The 23,566-nt window shown below is 40.6% G+C and overlaps 1 protein-coding gene across 3 annotated transcripts in view; it reads right to left on the bottom strand.

Moving 5' to 3' along the window:
* Positions 1-2,762: 2,762 nt before the first annotated feature.
* The window catches only part of SV2B (synaptic vesicle glycoprotein 2B), a 229,158-nt gene continuing 208,354 nt past the window's right edge, over positions 2,763-23,566 (bottom strand). For all 3 annotated transcript variants that reach the window (XM_049906115.1, XM_049906117.1, XM_049906116.1), the window contains exons 10-13: positions 12,913-13,046; positions 10,488-10,688; positions 5,080-5,239; positions 2,763-3,501 (exon numbers count right to left, since the gene is read on the bottom strand). In XM_049906115.1, coding sequence (XP_049762072.1) covers positions 3,318-3,501; positions 5,080-5,239; positions 10,488-10,688; positions 12,913-13,046 — 679 coding nt within the window. In that variant the 3' untranslated portion in view covers positions 2,763-3,317. The remainder of the gene's footprint in view (positions 3,502-5,079; positions 5,240-10,487; positions 10,689-12,912; positions 13,047-23,566) is intronic.

The raw sequence follows: 23,566 nt of genomic DNA, 5'->3' as shown, positions 1-23,566 counted from the left end.
AGGTTTGCTTGAAATTATTTTTTTTTATTATTATTATTTTTAATGAGCTAACACAAGGTACCAGAGAACCCTGGGAATGAGATTATTTGTACATGACCTCTGGCTAAGGTGGAGCCCTGGTGGTATAGTGGTAAAGAGCTACAGCTGCTAACCAAAAGGCTGGCAGTTTGAATCCACCAGCTGCTCCTTGGAAACCCTATAGGGCAGTTCTACTCTGTCCTATAGGGTCACTAGGAGTCGGAATTGACTCAACAGAAATGGGTTTTTTTGCTTTTTTTTTTTTTTTTTTTGGTCTGGCTAAGGCGTAATAGACTTCAGAAATAGCCGTACCTCGTTCACTAATCATTTTTGATAAAACAAAAGATCAGACATCAGGATCATGAGGCAACAGAATACAGCTGAGACTATTAAAAGTAACTACTTCCATACTGGGTGTCTTAAAGTACATCATGAACTGTGAACAGATTTGCTCAACAAAGTTGAGGCGTAGCCCTTTAACCCTGCACGGATAACATCGGGAGTTTCTTAGGGTTGAACGTGAGATGAAAAAGAGCTGGATGGCCAGGAATGCTGTGCCTTATTCCCCCAATGACCTGCCACAGGGACTATTTTTAAAGAAGCATTTATCTCAGCAGAAGTGACAGCATTTAAGAAGTAGCCAGGCACCACTGCCGCACGATCCTTCATGGTGAAAGGCTGCAGAGGGTGGCTGCCTTCTTCAGGAGGATCTATGTGATGGATGAGACAGGAAATGCCCTTGGTTGGTTAGGTGTTTGGTTTCAAGAGCCATAAAGATAATGTAGAAGTTAAAGCTTGGAAACCAAATGGAGCCAACCCCAAAATGATTATGGCCACCCCCAGCACTCAAAAACTAATCAAATTGTGGATTTATAAGATCCATCTTAACTAGAGATGCAAACTCTAACTGCCTTGTAAATTTCTTAAATGGTAGCTGCTCACTGAATTATAATAGCCATTGTGTGATCCTGGATTCTGCAATTCTCTTTTATGAAGCTAGCCACTGTATTTTATATCATAAGAATATGGAAAGTATATTACAATTATATTACATCGGACTTCTGAGAGAGCATTTATGTTAGATAACTCCCATAAAGTGCTGAGAGAAACATTATGATGCAATGGTATTTTATATATATAAAATACCACATATAAAACAAAAGATCAAACATCAGGGTCATGATGTGACACAACACAGTTGACACTATTAAATGTAACTACTTCTAAACTGGGTGTCATAAAATACATCATGAACTGTGAACAGATTATATAAAGTGTGTTGACTCACTGGAAGGTGTTACCCTTCTTACTAATACTTTGGACTGGGGAGACATGAAGCCATATATGCAATGCTGTGTATATATATATACACACACACACACACACACATATACATACGTACATACATTCGGGGTGTCAAATCAAGGGATTAGAGTTGATGTGTCTTCCCTCACTGTGCAGAAAAAACAGGGTGAATAAAGAGAGGAGGATGAGAATAAACACTTTAAGCACTAAAATTAAACTCAGATAAAGGATGGAAAGGTATTATGTAACTTACTCTTTCCCCCCGCCTACCTGCTACTCAAGACGATAACAGAAAGACAGTCTGAAGCTACCACAGGACCTAAGTGTTTCTCCAAAACCAAAAACATCACTCGAAGCAGCCAAGATGATTCTGTTTTACATTTTTCAAGATTTCTGCGTTTGGCAGCCACTGAGTGTTGTGAACCAACTCAGAGAACCGGTTCTGCAGGCTGATGTTCACCTGGCTTCCACGAGTTCACCTCCAGTGGCAGGAGCTCGTAGTTCACTGTCCCTTCCATTGCGAGACAGTTTTGAGCGATTAAAAAAAAGTCGTTCCTTTTCTATGTAGTCAAGAAAAAGGCTTCAATCTATTGCTGACCCTTGCCAGGGCAGTTTGTTTTAGCCTTCTCCCCACCTCCAGCCCCATAGTGTTCCAAACTGGATTCTCAGGGAAGAGTTTTCTTGGAGCACAGAAGAAAAACCGAGACATCCTTTATACCTCCTACTTCCCACCCCAATAACATCTGATTCAAAACCCCTGGACCTGGGACACATGGTATAGATTTCCCACAGGACCCGACCAGTTATAACAAACACAAATCATGGTTTACTTCTACAACAAACTGAAAGGATCTACACTTTTGAAGACTGTGGCTACACTCTCCCACCCTTCCCTTAGTCCCCCACATAGTCCACAGTGTCTTGTTCTTTCCAACAAAGAGAATGCCAGAGGCCACGGAACACATCTCATGTTGTTTCTGGGTGAGCAGCAAAGTCAAATTCCAGTACTGCAGACAGTAAGCTTGAGTTTCATACGTGATTTGTGTAAGAGAAAAGTAACTACACCACGCACACAAAGAAAAGTGCCTGGATTAAAAGAAGTGTACACTGTGAGTTTGCTAAGTGGATCTTCCCGACAGCAAGTTAAATGGCTATTAGAAATTGTGCTTGCGTTTCGTTCAGTCAGACCCTATTTCCTGGAACATCACACACCAAATCCTCCCAAAATATGGCGAAAATGCTGGCAAATATTTGCAGAACCACATTTGGAAATTAATCCCAAATACAGTTATGTACAAACTTAGTTCACAGAATACCTATCCTAATTTTCTTTTAATAGAGAATAAGGAATAAATATCATTTTTAAATTTGCTACTTAATCATCATAGAAAGCTTAGGACACTTGGGGAGAAAGTAGGTCTCTATGGATATTGCTCAAATATTTGGTTTTTATATCAGAGTATCTTTAATACTATTGTGCCAATTTTCAAACGGAAAATATGATCAGTAATACTTTTAAATGCAAAAATATATGTATCCTGTACTTCAAATCCAATATTTGTTTGATGGATCTAACTTCCAGCCAAGTCAATATGTTAGGTCATTGGGCTCCGGGGAGTTTTATGGAGGAGCTTGAGTGTTTCTCACCCACAAAATCATTTTGAAATGCAAATAAGTCCTTGCACCCCACTGGGGAAATGCATACTTCTTGCTTAGAGAGTTGACTCACTGGACAGTGTTACCTTTCTTCTCAATACTGGGCTGGGGAGACCTGAAGCCAAGTTCTGTGATTCTAAGGGTGACTTGGGCACCCCCAAATCAGTCACCTGAGTTACAAGCATATTAACCACTGAAATTAGTCCTAAACTAGAGGTCACAAAATCAGCTTCTCTTCCTGTGCTATCCAAGGTCTCCTCTGGACAGTGACAGACGAGAAGTGTCTTTAAGGTATCCTGGACAAGGTTCTTCAGATCTTTCCTTTCTCCTTAGGTTGTTTACATCAGGACTTGTTCTCGAGTCTCTGGCAGCCGGAGGGCAATCAGGCCACCTCCCACCAGGGAAGAAGCAGCCAGAAGGATGGGGACAACTTTGGTTACCCCAACAAAAGAAGAAAAGATGGTGTTTCCCAAGATGGCACCGAATTTGCATAATCCATTGAGGATGCCAAAGGCTGTTGCCCTATAAAAGAACACGAAAGTGAGTAATTCTGAAAGACACAAGGTGGGCCTCAGCAGATGAGTGGGGCTTGGTTGTTTGTTGTGGGTTTGTTTCTTTGTTTTTTCCCTTGTTGGGGGCAATGTATAGTGAGATCGTGGGAGACAATTTATTCCTAAATATAGAAGTAACAGCTTCCCATTTTAATCAAATTTGGAAATACAGATTCATAGAAAGACGTAGGAAAACAACCATGTATGTATAACCTCACCACTGAAAGCCAACAACCACTATTAACATTTTGGAGTATTTTCTTCAAGTTTTTTTTTTTTTTTCTTTTCTCTTAAAATAATTCTCTTTTCAAAATTTTTTACATGAATTACATGCTTATTGTGCTACAAAATACCTCTTTAAAGTGTTAAAAAGCAAAGACGTCATTTTGAGGACTAAGGTAGGCCTGACCCAAGCCATAGTATTTTCAATCACCTCGTATGCATGCAAAAGCTGGGCAGACCGAGAAGAATTGATGCCTTTGAATTATGGTATCAGTAAAGATTATTGAATATGCTATGGACTGCTAGAAGAACAAACAAACCTGTCCTGGAAGAATTACAAGCCAGAACACTCCTTAGAAGGAAAGATAGCAAGACTTCATCTCACATACTTTGGATATGTTATCAGGAATGACCAGTCCCCTGGAGAAAGACATCATGCTTTGTAAAGTAGAGAGTCAGCAAAAAAGAAGAAGACCCTCAACAAGATGGATTGACACAGTGGCTGAAACAATGGGCTCAAACATAGCAACTACTGTGGGGATGGCACAAGATCAGACAGTGTTTCATTCTGATGTACATAGGGTTGTTATGAATTGGAATTGACTTGACGGCACCTAAAAACAACACATGCTTATTGTGAAATACTGAATGCAGGAAGAAGTTTGCAAAGCAAAAAGTGCCCCCCCTTTAATAACACCCTCAACCCTTTTGTGGCAGATACTGGTATTGTTGTTAGGTGCTGTCAAGTCAGTTCTGACTCATAGCGACCCTATATACAACAGAGTGAAACATTGCCCAGTCCTGTACCAACTTCACAATCAGTATTATGCTTGAGCACATTATTGTAGCCACTGTGTCAATCCATCTCGTTGAAGGTCTTCCTCTCTTTTGCTGACCCTCTACTTTACCAAGCATGATGTCTTTCTCTGTACCGGTCCCTCCTGACAACATGTCCAAAGTATGTGAGACAAAGTCTCACCATCCTTGCCTCTAAGAAGCATTCTTGTTGTACTTCTTCCAAGACAGATTTGTTCGTTCTTTTAGCAGTCCATGGTATATTCAATATTCTTTTCAAACACCATAATTCAAAGGCATCTATTCTTCTTGGTCTTCCTTATTCATTGTCCAGCTTTCATATGCATATCAAGCCCTACCTGCCCACTTCCAGGCCTATGCTAACCCCCATGCAGGAGAAACTCAACAGCCAATAGACATCTCAGATCGTAGAGAACCAAGATGACCAAAATGATGAAGGACTGAGTGAGCACATAGCCTTTTGCCAAAGAAGTCCAAACAAGTCCTCCAGGAAAGTCCTGGTAAAACTGACCTCTGGTTGGTAGGATACAGCTCCACTGTGATCACATCCAGAGCATTCCAGGCGGCAATGCTGGTCCCACAGAACAGGCACTGCCAGCCAATCATCGCAGATTCACTATTGCCAAAAAACAGGAAGAAGCAGCAGACTGCCGAGATTAGCATAGAGCCACCTACGGAGGAAGATCAAAGGCACAAAGAAACATGAACCCCATTGTGAAGAGTTTAAGGCTAACTACAAAGTTGAAAGGCACAATCCTCAAGACACTCCTCGCTTCTGAAGCCAGCTGCAACTTTGAAGACTTCCAAAAACCACTCTCCTGTTCAATAGGTTACTAGAAGTGCTCACAGAACTCATTGAAAGCTATCATACTCATGGTTATGATTTACTACAGGGAAAAGATACAAATTAGAATCAGCCAAAGAAACTGAAACATAGAGCAGAGTGCAGATGGAGTTAAAACATGGAGACTGTGTTGCCATCTCTCTAAGAAGTTAGGACATAATACTCTCCAAGTATCATTGTGTGACAAAATTCACAGAGTATTCCTAACCATGGAAGCCCATCCAAGCCTCAGTGTTCACAGTTTTTATTGGGGTTCCATTACATAGGCATGGTTGATTGGCTGATTGATTGCCCATGTGGTTGATTCCAGTCTCCACATGAACCAATACTGTGTGAGTTAAAGCCGTTACTCTAAATCACTTGGTTGGTCTTTCTGACATGACCAGCCTTAAGCTTAGGACTATTGGGTGCGGCCTGCCCCAACCCAAGATTCAATGTGATCAACCCACACCTAAACAAGGATACCTCTATCAGGTATACCATAGATTACCTCCCAGAAACCAAGGGCAAAAGCCAGATCCTCTTTGGACAAGGCCAAATTCCTTATTATACACCCATGGGCAAGACTCTTACTCAAAGGTCTGGTCCCATCTCCCACAGGTACACATGAAGTAACATTACCAACATCCACATGGAGAAACATCAGCTTGACCCCCTATGTGACATCCAGTCCATGGCATTAGAGCTCTCTGCATAGATCAGGTCACCACAGTTAACCTCCAGGAAGAATTACAAAGTCACCACTGTGTGGGGCTTCCCAGCCCAGAATGACTGGGGATGGGGCAGAGGGAAATATTTTTTGAGAAACCATTGTGTGCCAGACATTGTTCAACACTCCAGCGATACATCAATGTCAAATACCCCCATTCTCACAGAGCTTACATTCTAGTAAGGACATGTGTGTAAATGGGCTACAGAGGAAAACCTGAAGAAGGGCTGTGGTGGGTATTCTCCACTTATCCCCATCCCCACTCCAAATATATGATCTGCCCTTTTCAGCCCTGCTCCGTGCCCTAAGAAGCGAACCCTGGTGGACTGCATACCAGGACTCCCTTGACAGGCAGATCCCCTCCATGGTTCCAGCTCTCATTGGGCTGTTAATATCATTTTATCCCCTCATTCCTGGGGCCCTAGAGGTGGTAACTGCTTGCCAGTGTTGCTAGTCTCTGGGTGCCTCTCTTGCTTTATTTGTTCCTGTAGCCCTTCCCACACCTCTATAAGAAGTCCCATCAATAAAGTCTCTTCACTGGAACCCTCTGGGGTGAATTATTTTTCCTTCGAGGACTCTAGCTGATACAGTGAATGGTAAGGGAGTCAATCGAAAGAAGCCTGTGTCAAATCCTGCCCAAATCTAGTAAGTCTAACCCAGAGGAGTTTGGAAGTTCAGGGTAGATATGGGTCAAAACAGAACAGGTTACAGACGAGGAATCTGACTGTACATGAGGTGGGAATAAGGTTAGTGGAAAGGAGGTAAGAAAGCAGGTCCCAAACAACCAGCTGGGAAAAAAAGCATCGCTTCCTCACTAGGGATCAGGACCTGGGAGGAGGGATGCACTCTGAATACCCAAAACCAGAATGTTAGCATGGTCTCTGAGAAATGCCTCCCTGGGAGGCCTCAGCCTGGAATCTCAGCCTTCAAACCTGAGGTAGTCAAGACTAATCCCACACCCTGCTGATGAGCTGGGAGATGATAGCTGTTCTGGATTTTGCTGAGCCTGGGAAGGTGTAGGGTTATGAACAGGTGACCTGGTAACTTCTTCCCGAATAACTAGGAGGGAGCTAGAATGGGGAGGAGACTGCCACCTGCTGGACCACAAGTGCCATGAGAACTCCACATGCATGCGTCCCTCCTAATGGGCAGCCGTGGTGCTTTGTTTATAATAAATGTTGAGCAAATGTTTGTAGAATATGTGACATTATCATCAAATAAATGAAGTGCTAGGAAGGCCTTCCTTGACCCTTCAACTACATTAGTCCTCTCGTGATAGGCCTATGGCCCACTGTACTTCCAATTTCATAATCCTTCTTCCCCTTGTAATTGAGAGGCTGAGTTCAAATCCCAGCTTCACTACTTATTACCGGGACAACCCTTTGCAAGGCACTTTATTTCTCTGTGCTGCCTCACTTTCCCCAACTGTAAAATGTTCATAAAAATAGTACTACCTTACAGGATTATTATGAGGGTTAAATACGTTAATGTTTACAAAAATTAATAAAAATGCGTACAGCAAAGCCTGACCAATAATAAGCACTTCATAAGTGTTTGTTAAATGGACCTTCTAGTTTATGTCTGTCTTTCCCAATAGGCCATTGCTCCTTAAGCACAGGGATATTGTCTGTCTCAATTACTGTTGGATTCCTGCAGCCTTCCACAAAGTCTGGCAGAGAGAGAGTATTACATGTTTGTTGAGTGAATAAATGAGTAACGTCATCATCTGCTGTTAACAAAAAACCACTTCTAACCAGGAAATGGCTTGGCAGAGTAAGCAGGACAAATGAGGCTTCATCAGCTAGTTCAGGTGGACCATGCGTAGGGCTATTTCAAAGCAGGTCACCCACATTCCACCATGACAAGGTGGAACAGAGATCTATTGAGTAGCTTCTATTTACTGAGAATGTCACAGTTCATCTATGGTGTGCCAGGCTTTTTACTAAAGATGGGGGGCAGGTACAGAGACAAAGATGGCACTGAGTGCTTAAGGAGTTTTCGATCTAGCTCAGAAGCAAAGTACAGACGTTAATAAAAGACTAGACTATAAAAAAGTGATAAAATATTAGTTCTAGATATCTAATTTGGGGCAGAAGCATACCTTTTTGTAATATTATAGAAATCAGTTTTGATCTGGGATGCAGCCATGATGACAAGAAGGGTTTCAATGGTGCCCTGCCTGCCACCTGTGCCAACTTGCCTTCTGCTTCTCAGGTAGGAGTGTACAGCCAATCCAGGTGGTGGGTCATTCTCATTGACCTGGTGGCCCTGTAGACCCTGCCTTCACAAGAACTTACCAGGCTACCCCAGGACATAACATAGAACCTCACTTTTAGACCCCAGGGCTCAAAGCCTGGTAACAAAATGGAAGAAATGTCATAGGTTTACTCTCACACCCCTCATCTCACTTGAGCACTTGAGCAAACAGAGTTATAATTTTAACAATTATGAAACAGAAGCTCAGAAAAGCAGAACTCCATCAGCTCATAAAGCTAATTTTGGTAGAGACGACCGCCTGACTTCCAGCCGTAGGATTTTTACACCATACCGAGACTTTGACTTGCTTACTTGGGACACATCATCAGGAAAGACCAATTACTAGAAAAGGACATCATGGTTGGTAAAGTAGAGGGTCAGCGACAACAAGGGAAACCCTCAAAGAAATGGGTTGACACAATAGCACAACAATGGACTCAACATGCCGACAATCATGAAGATGGTGCTGGACTGGGCAACGTTTTGTTCCGTTATACATAAGGTTGTCATGAGTCAGAGCTGATTCAACAACGGCAACCATCTTGTAGCACCTTCTGCTGAAAAGCTTGGTGCCTTGGGCTTATCTAGGAAAGTGACTGTCCTAATTGGTTCCGGTCACTTCAGCAGCATGACTAAGTGGGGCTCTCTGGCAGGCACCAAGATATTAGTGAGCCCTTGTCCCATCCCTCATGTGGCTTCTGCCTCTAACAGAGGAGGCGGCGCAGTGGGTCCTACTTAAGACAGGACTCCATCCTCCCCACAAGATTAAAAAGCTGAACTCACAGACATCTCTTGTGCTCACCATTCTGAATATTAATTTTACTATTTATAATAATAAAATTCAATATGAAACAAATCCTAGGAAAAGACTTCCTTCCCATGAAGACTTGATCAATTTTTCCCTCTCTGACAATGTGACTTATTTTGTTACCCTTTGAGCTTTCACACCAGGAAGCTTGGTATTCATTCTACTGATCAATGACTTCCCAAGGGCAAACACTTAATAGCACATTTATTAATGTGTTGTCCACCCTACCCTTAGCCCTGACCTTGACTCATACTGTAATATGCATTTTCCCTGGCCCTAATGTGTTTCTGTTACCAACTGTTGCAGATACTCCAGGGAATGAGGCAAGGCATATGTGAATACAGCTACCATTTTTGAAACCCATGTTGTTGGCTGCCTCTGAGTCAGCCCCCAACTCATGGCAACCTCATGCACAAGAGAACAAAACGCTGCCCAGTCTTGCACCAGCCCCATGATCAGTTGCGGATCATACTGTTGCGATCCATAGGGTTTTCATTGGCCTATTTTCTAAAGTAGATCATCCGGCCTTTCTTCCACTGTAATCTATTAAGCATCATGGCAAAATGCAAGCCTCCACTGACAGATGGGCGATGGCTGTACACGAGGTGCACTGGTTAGGAATTAATCAGGTATCCCACACGGGAGGCAAGAATTCTATGTAAGCCACCACTGCCTGGTTTTGAGACCCTACAATGCACCAAGTACTTCAAGGTGTTTTGTGTACATCACAGTCCCTCCTCACACAATCCTACCATCTAGTTATAGGTATCTTCACCTAATAGATAAGGAAGCTGAGAGACCCAGGGGAATAAAGTAACACGTTCAAAGTCTACTCCAAAGCCCAAACTCTTTTTGCTACAATTGTGTTATTATTCTTAAATAATCATAAGCAATAAGCTTTCTTTAAAGCCTTCACACTATCATTTAAGAGCACTTTATACGCTTTTCTGACATTGATCTTATGAAGCAGGCAGAGTGGATATTTCTAGTATCTTATTTTCCAGGTGAGACACTGAGGTGCCACTAGGATAAGTGCCTGTTCCAGAGCTGCTTAGTGTGAAATTAAAGAGTCTCTCCCCTGGACCAGCAGTTTCTATTTCCACAGAGCCCTCCTTGGTGCTACTGATGGGACCCAACGGGGTGGGGCTCCATGACCCCCATCTTTAACAAGAACAGAATCAGTTTGGGTTTCCTATGGAAGATTTCTTTAAGGAAAAAAAAAAATCACTTCTTTAACTTCTTTAATACATTCTGAAAGCCACTGCTCTGGACCATTGGAGCACGGATGGGCTAATCACTCACCAATCATCTTCAGCCTTCCTATTCTATCCATGAGCAGGGCTGAAATGATGTTCCCAGGCAAGACAGACAGGCTGCCGAGGAAGCTGACGAGGTAAATCAGGAAGTCATTGTCTTGCTCAAAGTCCATGTGGCAGCCCTCCTTCTGCTCCAGAAAGGTGGAATTGATAAACCGACAGTTGATAAACTTATGTTCGTAAAGGTCTGAGGAGAAAAGGAATCTTTGGTTCATGTAATGTGGAGAGTGGCTGGGGACAGCAGGGTCAGGGATGAAAGTAGGCTTTTGAACATCAGACATTCTCAAAATAAAGGTAAGTTGTAGCCAGCTATGGATGAATAGAGAAACTTCTACAACTGTAATGACCTGTTCACGTTTCTTTAAAGAAGAGGAAAGGAAACTAACATTAGTTGAGAAGCACTTTTAAATACATCATCTCTCAAACCTGGGTAAGGTCTCTGACTGTACCAATGAGGTGACCCTGAGGGCCACAGCACTTTGGCCTCTCCTCCACGGCTACTCGACTTACATATAGCAGAAGACAAGAGAGGCAGGCCCAGATCTACCCCATCACTTCACAGCCCATCCAGAAAACCATTTGTTATTCTTCTGGTATCTTCTAAGACCAACTGTTCTAGCAGAAAGAGCGATAAATAGGCTCTTAGGAAACCTGGGTGTGGGGAGCTGGCTCTGCGGGTGACCCCTCTAACCTCCCTGAGACTTCATCTATAAATAAAGGAGTGGCCATGCCATCTCTATTGCTTCTCTGAGCTCTGACATCTCATGATTACAAGTGTTTCAAAAATCCCCATGCTCGGAATATACAAATGAAGAGGCACCATTGAAACTTAAGAGGAGAAAATAAAAGGAAATACCAGTTTTTAGAGAAAAGTAGTGAATTTATGGAACACATTTTCATTATTTTAAGTTTAAATTAAAAAGAAATCCAGGAAGTTAAACCCCATAAAGGATGACTAAGAGACTCAGGAATATTTGGAGGCTAGATATGGAACCTCTTGAGGCTGACATCATGGAGGACAAAGATGTTCTTGCATAAACTATCCCTCAGTGTAGATGTCAGGGAGAAAGCACAGATCTGCATTTAACCCAAGTACAATCATGCATCCCTTGACGTCCACGAAATATTCTGTGATTTGGACATTGTGTGAACACCTAGTTTATCTAAGATTTCAACAAATTCTTCTGCTGCCTTTGCATCAGACCTCACAGACTCACCCCTCACTTTCACATCAGGCAGGGGAATACATTTGAAGCATTTGAACCATCCAGAGCCAGCACTAAACTCAATATAGTAGTCTATCTTGCTTTTTTCTTTAAGCATCTCAAGCAAGTTTTGCGCCTTAGCAGTGATCATCAACGTGCTGTGAGGGGTTTACTTTTGTGTTTGGTCTTCACACCACATCATTAGCAATTTCTCCATATCTAACATTTTTGTTAGCCTTGTAGCTTTCAGTAGAGCCTAGCCTTTAACAGCTTGGACAATTTTTTCTGTCTTTGATGTTAGGTCTGCTATATCCCATTCTCCGACTGGGATTTCTGAACTCTATTATAATTAACCTTATAGGATCATGGACATATATGTGGTCAGATGTTGCTCGAATGGATGTTATGCTGTGCATGACTATAGTTTGCTGGAAAGATCACAGAATTTAGAGCCAAACAATTGATGAATTCATCCAAGCTTGCCAACTGTGGCATCAAGCATGTTACTTAAGCCTCAATTTCCTAAGACGGGGTTAATAATAGCACATTTCCTCTTGCGACAATATAGGCAAAGCCCTGGGAAAGCCCAATTAGTTTCCTCATAGCCCAACTCCCTGTATATAATAAGAGTAATAAATGTAACAAGAAATGGTGAAGTGGTGGAATTTTGTAACTTTTTTAATCACGGAAATTTTAAATGGTGTGATTTTAAAATATTCACATCCTCTCCCTGTATGCACAAATTTTAAAAAGATGTGAACTCCCTTTTTGGTTTATTATGGTGGGAACATAGGTCAGGAATTTTGCAAGTTTCAAATTATTCAAGGTCTTTAAGAATGCACCCTGTGCATGAAATGCAGTCCTCATGGAAGATTTTTTTTAAATCTGTGTGACACTTTACTCCTATCAAGGACTCTTAGCATGTACCATCAGTCTTGTTGACATCCCAGTACTTGCTTAGAACTTTTGTTTCCATTTTACATGTAATAAAACTGAGATGCAGATAAAGCAAATATTTTGGTCAATGCTATGTAACTAAAATGAGTCATATTCAAGGCTAGAATCCATTTCTCCATCCTAGGGTTTGGTAATGGTATCTATGAATACTTGCCTAGTCCTAAAGTATTTCTAGTTCTTTGATTCTTAGACAAGATGAATCTACCCTTGTTACAAGTCTACCTATCTCTAGTCTTTCCATGTTCTTACCTGTGTTGTAAAAGATGGTTGATTCGATGGTGCAATTTTTGAAATAGGTATCAGTAGATGTAACATCTTCAAAATAGCACTCATCAAAGAACGTGTCCTCAAAGAGTACATGTTTAAAGTACATCTTTGTGAACCTGTGGAAAAGACATTAGCTCCTGAGTGATTCATCCAGAGAAGTGGGAGACTTGAGACAAAATTGAGAACGCAGAAAGGCAAAGAGAGGAGAACTGTAAGCCACAAGGTGCTGGAACATTACTTTCAACCCTACTTTGCCATTTCTCAGGTTTTGTTTCTTAATGGGGAGCTAGCACCTATAGTCCAGGTTTAAAAAAGGAAAAGTAGCCATTAAGTGGATTCTGACTCATGGCGACTCCTTGCGTGTCATAGTAGGACTGCGCTTCATGGGGTTTTCAATGGCTAATTTTTCAGTGGAAGATTCCCAGGCCTTTCTTCCAAGAGTGCCTCTGGGCAGACTCGAATCTCCAACCTTTTGGTAAGCAGCCCAGCGTGTTAACAGTTTGCACAGCCCAGGGATTCCAGTCCAGGTACATATGAGGTACTACGCACCACCAGCCCTGTGGTTCCCAAACGCAGGTCCACAGACCTTCTGTAGCAGACTCACAGAAATGTGAAATAGTGTGGTATGAAAATATGAATAACATCTCACTTTACAGGGAGCTATCAAAACATACAGGTTCCTGGGCTGATCCTGGGAGGTTTACAGGCAATAGATTTGCAAAGCTTCTGAGATTCTTCACTTTAAAAAAAAATCTTCCCCCAAAGATACAGGGAAGTAGACACTTCCACATTGTTGGTAGAATATAATTGGTGCAGGGTCCAGGACAATTTTGAAAAAATTTAAATGCATATTCCCTTTTACCTAAAAATATAACCACTAGGAATTTATCTTATACATATGCTTGCTCATGTATACAAAGAGACACATGCGTTGCTGATATTCACTGCAACATTATTTACAAAAGCAATGGTATACTACCTAGATTTGATATACAGATAGATAATATACATACATTAACACCATTCTCTTTTGGTTGTATTTACCACGTTTGGTCAAACTTTAGGCTGAAGGCCTTTGAGAATGTCTATAGTTGTCAAGAATTCCAACTCATTCACTCATTTATTTGTCTATTGATTCATTCACACATTCAGCCTTCAGCAAACATGAATTGAGCATTGTGTTCAACGCTATGAGAACAGAGAAGAAAGGCATGTCTAATGGGAAAAAGGGATGAGCCTATAGACAATGACAACCCAATGATTGAGTTAGGATATGAGGAGCATTGTTCCTCTTCAGGGCCCGCAGACCATTCACTCCATGACAACATATGATGGCTAGAGCCCTTGACTCTCATGCCATGTTGTGTTCTTCTCTGAATCCTAACCAAGTGCCACCTCACATTCACTTCTGCAAAAAGATCTCCCATACAATAAGAGGGCTAGGGCAAGTGCTTCTCAATGAGAGGTCCCAAATCTCCTGCATCAGGATAAAATGGAAGTTTACTATTAAAGGTGAACTTTTGCTCCTAGTTCCAACCTAGACTTGCTAAACCATAACCCCAGAGACAGAGACCAGATTCTGTATTTTTATTGAATTCTGCGCAGAAGTACTAAGAAAGATTTGAGAAACACTGGCCTAGAAAACCCAATGATTTTGAGTAGTTTTTCTTAGGGTCAAATTTGCTACAGGTTTTTAAACCAGGGACTCCAAATCTATCATTGAACTCTTCAGGTTTCCAAAGAAAAACTAATTGGTGAGCCTTTTGTTGCGGAAAGATGCCCCTGGTTTCAAAATTAATGTAATTTGTATGCTAGATGTGTTTACTCAGGAAAGCTATTCCTGGAGATAGTCCTAGGTCTTTGTCTCTTTAATATAGTATTAGGCTGGTGATGCGGCCTTCAGTGGTATTTTAATGTTCTGCCAAGGATGGGTGAGACAGTAGAGCCATAAATCATAAACAGGTCTGACACAGGCAGACCTTAAAATGTATCACCCAGAGAGTTATAAAAAGCAAAGTTATAAGGGAAGGGATAAAAGGAAAAAGGATCAAGGCATATTTTATGAGTCTTTATATAGATCATATTTTCCAATCTCTAATTTATATACTGAAGTGGTCCAAGACTCTTCACTCAGGATAGTTCCAAGGGTGAAAGAAAAGTTAGCAAAAGCATCTCGTAGAACTTTTCCCCTAAGAAAACACTGGCAATCCAAGGTCTTTGTCAGAATTTCTGTTACAAAGAGTATATTTCAGTTACCCTCTCAGACCCAATGCTCGGTCCACAAAGTGATCTAAACTATGTTAAATGTCACATTTTTAAGTGAAGGTGGAATTTTTAGGCTTAGCACTACATCAAGAAACTCAGTCTAATTAAAGAGATAGACAAGGAAACTGACGATTAAAATTCAGTGTGATAATTACCAAGACGGAGGTATGTTATAAATTCACTGCAAAGGGAGCACTTGACCCAGTTGACTAAAGAGATGGGAAGAAGGTCACCTTCCTTGAAGAGGCGACACATAGGTGACTTATGCTGAAGTAAAAGCTCTCCAACTAAACATGTGAAGGAAGCACATTTCAGACAGAGAGAACAGGATGTACAAAGATATGGAGGTACGTTATATTCTCCCATTTTCTTACAAAAATAGAAAATTCTCTTTCACACGAATCATGTCACCTCTCAAAAAATAAATAAAGGGCATGGTTCCCCAAAGCTCCTCCATGAACAGTGAAATAAAATAGAATTCTTCAGGAAAAAAAGTGGAAGCCTTGTCTCTTGCATTGTTGCATACCAGGTCTTAACCCAAGGTAAAGCAAAGCACAAATAAAATGATTATTGACTTCAGAAAAACTATGCTTAGGCCTAAGTTGCCTGAAGAATAGAAGATACAGAAAGTCTTGTCTGAATACTCCATATAGCTTCCTAAGTCCCCACACGTAGGTCTCAACACTTTCACTACCTCTGATGCACTCTGCAAAAGATGAGGAGTGGAGTCCAACTTGCAGGAGTTAACCACCAGGCTAGTCTCTTCCCCTCTCTAGGGCTGCATTTAAAATCTAAAAATGGAAGTGTTGGGAGATGGCTTTCTCCAGCTGTATATATGGTTCTGTAAATGAGGAATACGTTTACTGTGAGTAGCCCTAGGAAAAAATAAAAAGTGGACTTAGGAGTGGCCATCTTAATAATTTCATATTTAGTAAAATAGCATTTCTTGGAGAATCAGGAAATATTTATGATGGGAAGTCCTGGGGCCAATGTCAACCAAATAGTCTTTAAGAACACACATTCTTGTGCCTCCATGAATCTGCCAGTAAATCTAACTGCCTCTCTCCTTCTTCTCTTATACGCAAGGTTTCCCAAGTGCTAAAACCTCAATATCTCATCTCATCTCCTTTGCAGAGATCCCAGCAGGTTTACAGCCTTTAGGAATAATAACTAAAGCAGAATTTTTTAAACAGAAGATAAAATAAAAATGGAAAAAATGAAAATAAAAGCAGTTATTATTAAATTAGTAAGAGAAGAAAAAGTAGAACAAATTTACACATAAATATAGCTGTAAACATCTGAAATAAAACCCTAACATAAAAAAAAAAAAAAACCCACGCAAAAATCTGGAAACTGCCCAAAATTCCTTTAACTGGTAAATAGGTAAACAAAGCGTAATGTACATTCGTACAAAGGAATACAACCCTGCAATAAAAATCAACAAGCTGCTGAACCGGTAACAGCATGGGGAAACCTTAAATGTATCAAGCTGAGTGAAAGATCATGACAAGTTATGGATAACATTTCAAAGTATGGGAATTCCAGAACATGTCATTGTGCTCCTGAGGAACCTGTACATAGATCAAGGCAGTCGTTCGAACATAACAAGGGGGTACTGCATAGTTTAAAGCCAAGAAAGGTGTGTGTTAGGGTTGTATCCTTTCACCATGCTTTTCAATCTGTATGCTGAGCAAATAATCCAAGAAGCTGGACTATATGAAGAAGAACTCGGCATCAGGATTGGAGGAACTCATTAACAACCTGTATTATGCAGATGACACTGCCTTGCTTGCTAAAAGTAAAGAGGACTTGAAGCACTTATTGGTGAAGATCAAAGACCACAGGCTTCAGTATGACTTACACCTCAACCTAAAGAAAACAAAAACCCTCACAACTGGACCAATAAGCCACAGCATCATAAATTGGAGGAAAGATTGAAGTTGTCGAGGATTTCATTTTACCTGGTTCCACAATCAATGCCCATGGAAGCAGCAGTCAGGAAATCAAAGAACTCATTGCATTAGGCAAATCTGTTGCAAAATACCTCTTTAAGTATTAAAAAAGAAAGATGTCACCTTGAAGGTGCACCTGTCCCAAGCCATGGTGTTTTCAATCACCTCGTATGCATGCAAAAGCTAGACGATGAATAAAGAAGACGGAAGAAGAATTGATGCCTTTGAATTGTGGTGTTGGCAAAGAATATTGAATATACCACAGATTTCCAAAAGAATTAACAAATCTGTCTTGGAACAAGTACAACCAGAATGCTTCTTCAAAACAAAGATGGTGAGACTATATCTCACATACTTTGGACATGTTATCAGGAGTGATCAGTCTCTGCAGAAGGACTTCATGATTGATAAAGTAGAGTGTCAGCAAAAAAGAGAAAGACCCTTAACGAGATGGATTGACACAGTGGTTGCAACAATGGGCTCAAGCATAACAAGATTGTGGGGATGGTGCAGGACTGGGCAGAGTTTCATTCTGTTGTGTACAGGGTTGCTATAAGTCAGAACCAACTCAATGGTACCAACAACAACAACAACAAGTGAAAGAAGACAGATTCTATTTATGTGACATTTGTATTACAGAAGGCAGATCACTGGTTGCCAGGGGCTGGAGGTGGAGGGAAGGATTGACTACAAAGCGGCACTAGAAGATTAGAGAGGTAATAGAACTGTTCTGTACCTTCCATATCTGATTGCGGTGGTGGTAACGTGAGTGTAGGTATTTGTCAAATCTCAGAGCTATACAGTAAAAAGGGTGGACAAGGAGGAGAACCCAATCCTCCAGGAAATGACTTTACCATGAAGCTATGGAAATAAGTTTGTGTAGCTATGGTGAAGGGAGAGGCAAATGGACCAATGGAATAAAACAGAGAACCTAGACAGAGACCAATACATATATAGAAACTTGGTATATGATAATATCAATGGGGAAAGGATGGACAGTTCAATAAATGTGGCTGAGATGACTGGCTATTCATGTGGAAAAAAATCGAAATAGTTTTTCTCCCATCCCCAGAGACTAAGTCTAGATTACTAAAGGGCCTAAATATGAAAAGGCAAACTTTTAAAACTTAGGAAAATACTCGATGACATTATACTTGAAGAATTTCTTAAACAAGAGCCAAAAGGCACAAACTTTAAATGGCAGGTTGGTAAAAATTTAGCATTCAAATATAAAACGTCTGCATGAGATGTCACCAGTAAAGTGACAGAACAGCCTGCAGACAGAAAATTTGCAAACACGTAATTGACAATTGCTTTACACGTAGAATTTATAAAGAACTGTGAATCAATACGCACATGATAACCCAATAAATAAAATAAACAAAGCATATGAGCAAGTAACCGATAGAAGAGGACAATGAATAGCTAGTAGGCAAATGAAAACGTATCAGTCTCACCAGAACCAGGGAAACGCAAATTACAACACAACGAGATACCATTTCACACTCATGAATCTTGAAATACAAAGATTGCCAAGATGAAGGGAAGTGTGAGCACCCATGTGCTACAGGAGGGAGTGCAAATTAGTGCAGCTCCTTTGCAGAACAATTTGGCACAAAGAAGTTGAAGATGTTCACACCTTTCCCGCCAGCAATTCCACCTCTGTTTTTTATGTATGTACATTAGAAAAACTCTTGTATAAGAATGCTACTTCAGCATTACTTGCTTTTTTGTTTTGTTCTGCTTTTTAATTGTGTTTTGGGTGGAAGTTTACACAGGAAATTGGGTTTTCACTTAACAATTTCTATACCTATTGTTCAATGACATTGGCTGTATTGTTCACAATATATCAGCATTCTTGTTATTTCCATTTTGGTTGTTCTGTTTCCGTTAATCTAGCTTCCCTGTCCGCCCTTGCCTTCTCATCTTTGGTCTAAGGTAAATGGTTACCATTTGGTTTTATCTAGATGGTTATTTTGAGAAGCACAGTACTTGTGGCTGATATTTATTTTACGGGCCAATCTCTCATTTGTGCAGTATTATAATAGCAAAAAAAAAAAAAAAAGTAAACTACTTAAGCATCCATCAAAAGGAGAACACAGATGAATACATTATAGAATATTCACAAAATGGAATTAAAATTAATAAAACTGAGTTATGTTAACCAACACAAAGCCATAATTTATATTCCCCAAACCACAACTTATACAAAAAACAAGTTGCAGAATTTATAAGTATGCATAATTATACGTGTATATGTATGTGTGTATATATATATACATATACACTGCAATATTTATCTAAAATTTAAAACATGAAAAACAATACTATTTCATGTTTATAGACTTATTAAATATTTGGATGAAGTGTAAAAACATGCGTAAGAATGCGAAACACCAAATTCATGACAATGGTGATCGATTACCCCTGGGAAGGAAAAAGAATAGAATTGGGAAGCGTTACATGGTGAGTAACATTAAATTTATTTTAAAATCCTAAAGAAATATTATTTTAAAATCCTAAAGAAATACAGCATAGTTTACAATTTTATAAAGTTAGGTGTTCCTAACAGGGTTGTTTGCATTATTCTCTATTGTTTGCATGCTTTCAATTCACATTAAAAAAAAAAAAAAAAAACAGGGGAAAGGGAGCAAAGGAATTGTTATTTGCAGATGATAGGATTCGATAACAAGAACAAGGGAAAAACTGGGAGAGGTAATAAAAAAGTTCAGTTAGGCACAAAATAAATATCCAAAACCAATAGGATTTCTATTTATCCACCATAAATAACCTGTGCAAATGTTTGATGGGGAGGAAGTATCCTATTTTCAATAGCTAACAAAAATATACCAGGAATAAACTTAATAAAAACTATGCAGGGCCTATATTAAACTACGAAATTTACAGAGAGATTTTATTAACTTTGAAACATTATGTACATTATACATCAATATTATCACGCTCAGATGTAGGATAGGAGGCTTAGAGAGCTCTGAGAGTTGCCCAGGAGGGTCAGCTAGTTACTGACCAATCAAGGCTGGAATCCAGTCCCTCACGCCTGGGCCGCGGCCTCAGACCTAAGCCAGGTGGTGCATTTGCCAGTATCCCACCACTGGCATCTTCAGCTTCACTGTACATAAACCTAGCCCCGCCACAGTAAGAGAAAATTCTTTTTACGCCACACTAAAAGGACCTCAGCAGATGTGCGTAACTTTTCACTACAGTTCGTGAAAGACTCCACCTTCTCTTTTCTATGGGTAGGTTTGCTTTCTTTTTCTCTCTGCTTCTGCTGCCCCTTATTGTATTAAAAACCAGTTGTCACCAAGTCAACCCCAATACATGGTGACCCTGCAGGTGTCAGACTAGAACTGTGCCCCGCGGCCGTTTCAGTGGCTGATTTTTCAGTAGTAGATCACCAGCCCTTTCTTCCAAGGTACCTCTGGGTGGACTTGAACCTCCAACCTTTCAGTTAGCAGCCAAGGGTGTTAACTGTTTACACCATTCAGAGACTCCCTATTGTACTACTCTTCTCATTTTAGAGCTAAACTCTGTAAGCTTCATTTTCATTCTGAGCTATTCACCCTTGACCTTCAGGAAGAACCTGAGAGAGGTTTTCTCCCATTTTTTCACTGGCAAATCATTTTGGGTGAACAGAAATCATCGAGTTGGATTTGCTCATCCCTATTTGAGGTTCCAACCCTGAACAGGACCCAAAATCAACTTCCTTTTCAGCTGCCACAAAAACCCAGGGTTATGACATTACTTTCCTATCACAAACAGGCATCAGGTACATCTCCCAGGTATCCCTGTAGAGGGGTGTAAGTAAAATAATCCCATTGCCCCCATCCTAACCCTCACAGCAATAAACTCTGCCAAGCAGAAATTTCTTTCCAGGGAGGGAGGGTAAATTAATGGATTAATGCACGCTCTGGGGTGAAAAGCTACTGTTTTCAATTAACAATAATAGAAGCCTGGCCTGACATTTTGGCTCAGGATTTAAAACATGAATGTATTATTTTGCCTTTCCTGCATTTTCCAAAACTCAAATTCTGAAGCAAAATCCGTACGGGAACTCAGAGCACCCAGATCCCATGAGATGCACCAGAAGGCTGCAGATGGTGCGTGGGGAACAGGCCAAAACTAACCTGTGTGCTTTTGTTTCTTCTCGGGGGAAAAGGGATTAGTCTCACAGGCTTCAATAGGATCTCCTTTATTGACAAAGTCTGTGAGCGAAGCCTAAAGCCCTCTTAACACAAAAGAGGTTTCCCCCATGTGTGATAGTTAACAGAATAAATAATTTTTATCTAAATTTTAAATCACGACACTGTGGGTAAAGTCAATATTAGGGGCAATACTGATACCGATGGGAGAACTATCCCAAGGAAACCAGAGAACAGTCCCTCATCCATAGTTCAGAGGCTTGGGGTTTTCAAAGATGCGGTGTTTTCTAGCTCATCACCAGCAGATGTCACTGTAACTCAAGAAAAGAAACCAGACTGGTTCTTTCCTTAGGTCAATTTCAAAGGTTCGTTAATCCTTCCAAGGAGGGGAAAAAAAAAAGTGGCCATCAAGTTGATTCTGATTCATGGTGACCCTATTGTGTCAGAGTAGAACTGTGCTCCAAAGGGTTCTCAAGACTGTGACTTTTCAGAAGCAAATTGCCAGGTCTTTCTTCTGAGGCACATGTAGGTGGACTTGAAAAGCCAACCTTTCAGTTAGCAGGGAACATGTATGCTAACCGTTTGTGCCACCCAGGGACTCTTTCAAGGATAAAAACATTTTGTTCAAAAATTTTGCTAGAAAAAAATTATAGCCTTCAAGTGATAGTGTACTTCTAATATCCACAGACTAAAATATATATATATATATTTATATATACATATATATATATGGCAGAAGTTATAATTAATTTATTATAACTTTTGAAGGAATTTATATTTTAATAATTAGTCAAAAACATCCACATACATTTGAAACAGAAACATGGTAGAGTGGAATATTTACATCCAGTCCCAGATAATCCTTGGCAGGGCTATGCACCCCCAGACCCTTGGCAATAACTCTACAGTCCCCAGGGATCCTGGATTCACAAGATGACACCACCAGTGTCATCCACCCTTGCTCCCTCCTCACTCTCACCCAGCAGATTGCTGAAAGCTAGCAAAGTAGAGAAAGACTAAAAGGACAAAGTGGACTAGAAGTCCCCACTTTCTGCATGGCTAGGTCTTAGAACTCTAAAACTTTGCATGTTATAAATCACAAGGATTCTGCAATTCACTTTTTAATGCAGAAAACACTATGTAAAAGGGGGCTTCTGAAGGAATAGTGAGTTTCCCAATGAGACAATACTGTAGTTTTCAAGGATACAGAATCAGGAGTCCAAACATCTGGGTTGTGAGGCAGACATTTCCATTAGCTGTGTGATCTTAGCCAAGTTCCTCAACCACTGTAAGCTTGTTTCCCCACCTATAAAATAGGAATCATAGTATTTCTTGCCTCTTGGGGTTTTCTGAGAAAAATCTATGTAGGGCCCTTAAGGCAGTACCCGGCACACAGCAAGTGCTCAATAATCCTGGCTGCCATAGTTACTGCTGCTGGGGATCTTATCATTGCCACTACCATCATTGTTATTACTATTATCTCAGTAGAGTATCAGTAAACATTGGGAACTTCAAAAATGGTGTCTCTTTTAGTGAATTCATCTTTGCAGGAAATCATGTAATACTCTGGGTAACATCTAGCCATCCGTAATGTTCCTTGCTTTTCAACATTTCCAAAGTGCAGGGGCAACGTTTCTCCCATAGCAATGCCAACCAGGGTCTCCTGACCTATACTAAACAGCCCTAAGATGAAGCATCATGGGGAATTTCTTTCTACTACCACTAACGTTGGAGCTACCATCTCTGGAATAGTCACCACTCTAAGCAGATTGTAGTGGCTGAATTCTTTGTGCAGAGGATGTGTGTATGCATGGGCGCATGGGTGTGTAGATGTTTGCAACTGAGCTTATCACTTTTTAAAAAACCATCTGAAAATTAGAATTCCATGTCCACTGATACTCGGTCCTAAACTTTCTTCCCCAAAATTTTCACATTTGTAAAAATAATAACCCCTTCCCCCTTCTATTTCATACTTTTTCACTGAAAAGAACAGTGAACATTTGCTACAGTTTGACCTGTAAGAGAAATATAGGGAGTAGGTTGGAGAAGGTATTGTCCCTTGGACTCCACTCGGCCATATGCTGCTCCTTTTGCAAAGTGGCCAGCAGTCACAGATGGGCCACTTCATTCGGACACATAGATGGGTGAAGGTGGGGGTAGGGGGAGAAATTCCACCAGAGTTGACAATACTTGGTGTGAATTTTGCCCAAAGGTGTAAATGTGAAGCAGTTTCTATCATTGACATTGAACTACCTGGGC

Source organism: Elephas maximus, chromosome 13 (assembly GCF_024166365.1).
Source record: "Elephas maximus indicus isolate mEleMax1 chromosome 13, mEleMax1 primary haplotype, whole genome shotgun sequence".
Taxonomy (NCBI): domain Eukaryota; kingdom Metazoa; phylum Chordata; class Mammalia; order Proboscidea; family Elephantidae; genus Elephas; species Elephas maximus.
This window is presented reverse-complemented; position numbering and strand designations above follow the sequence as displayed.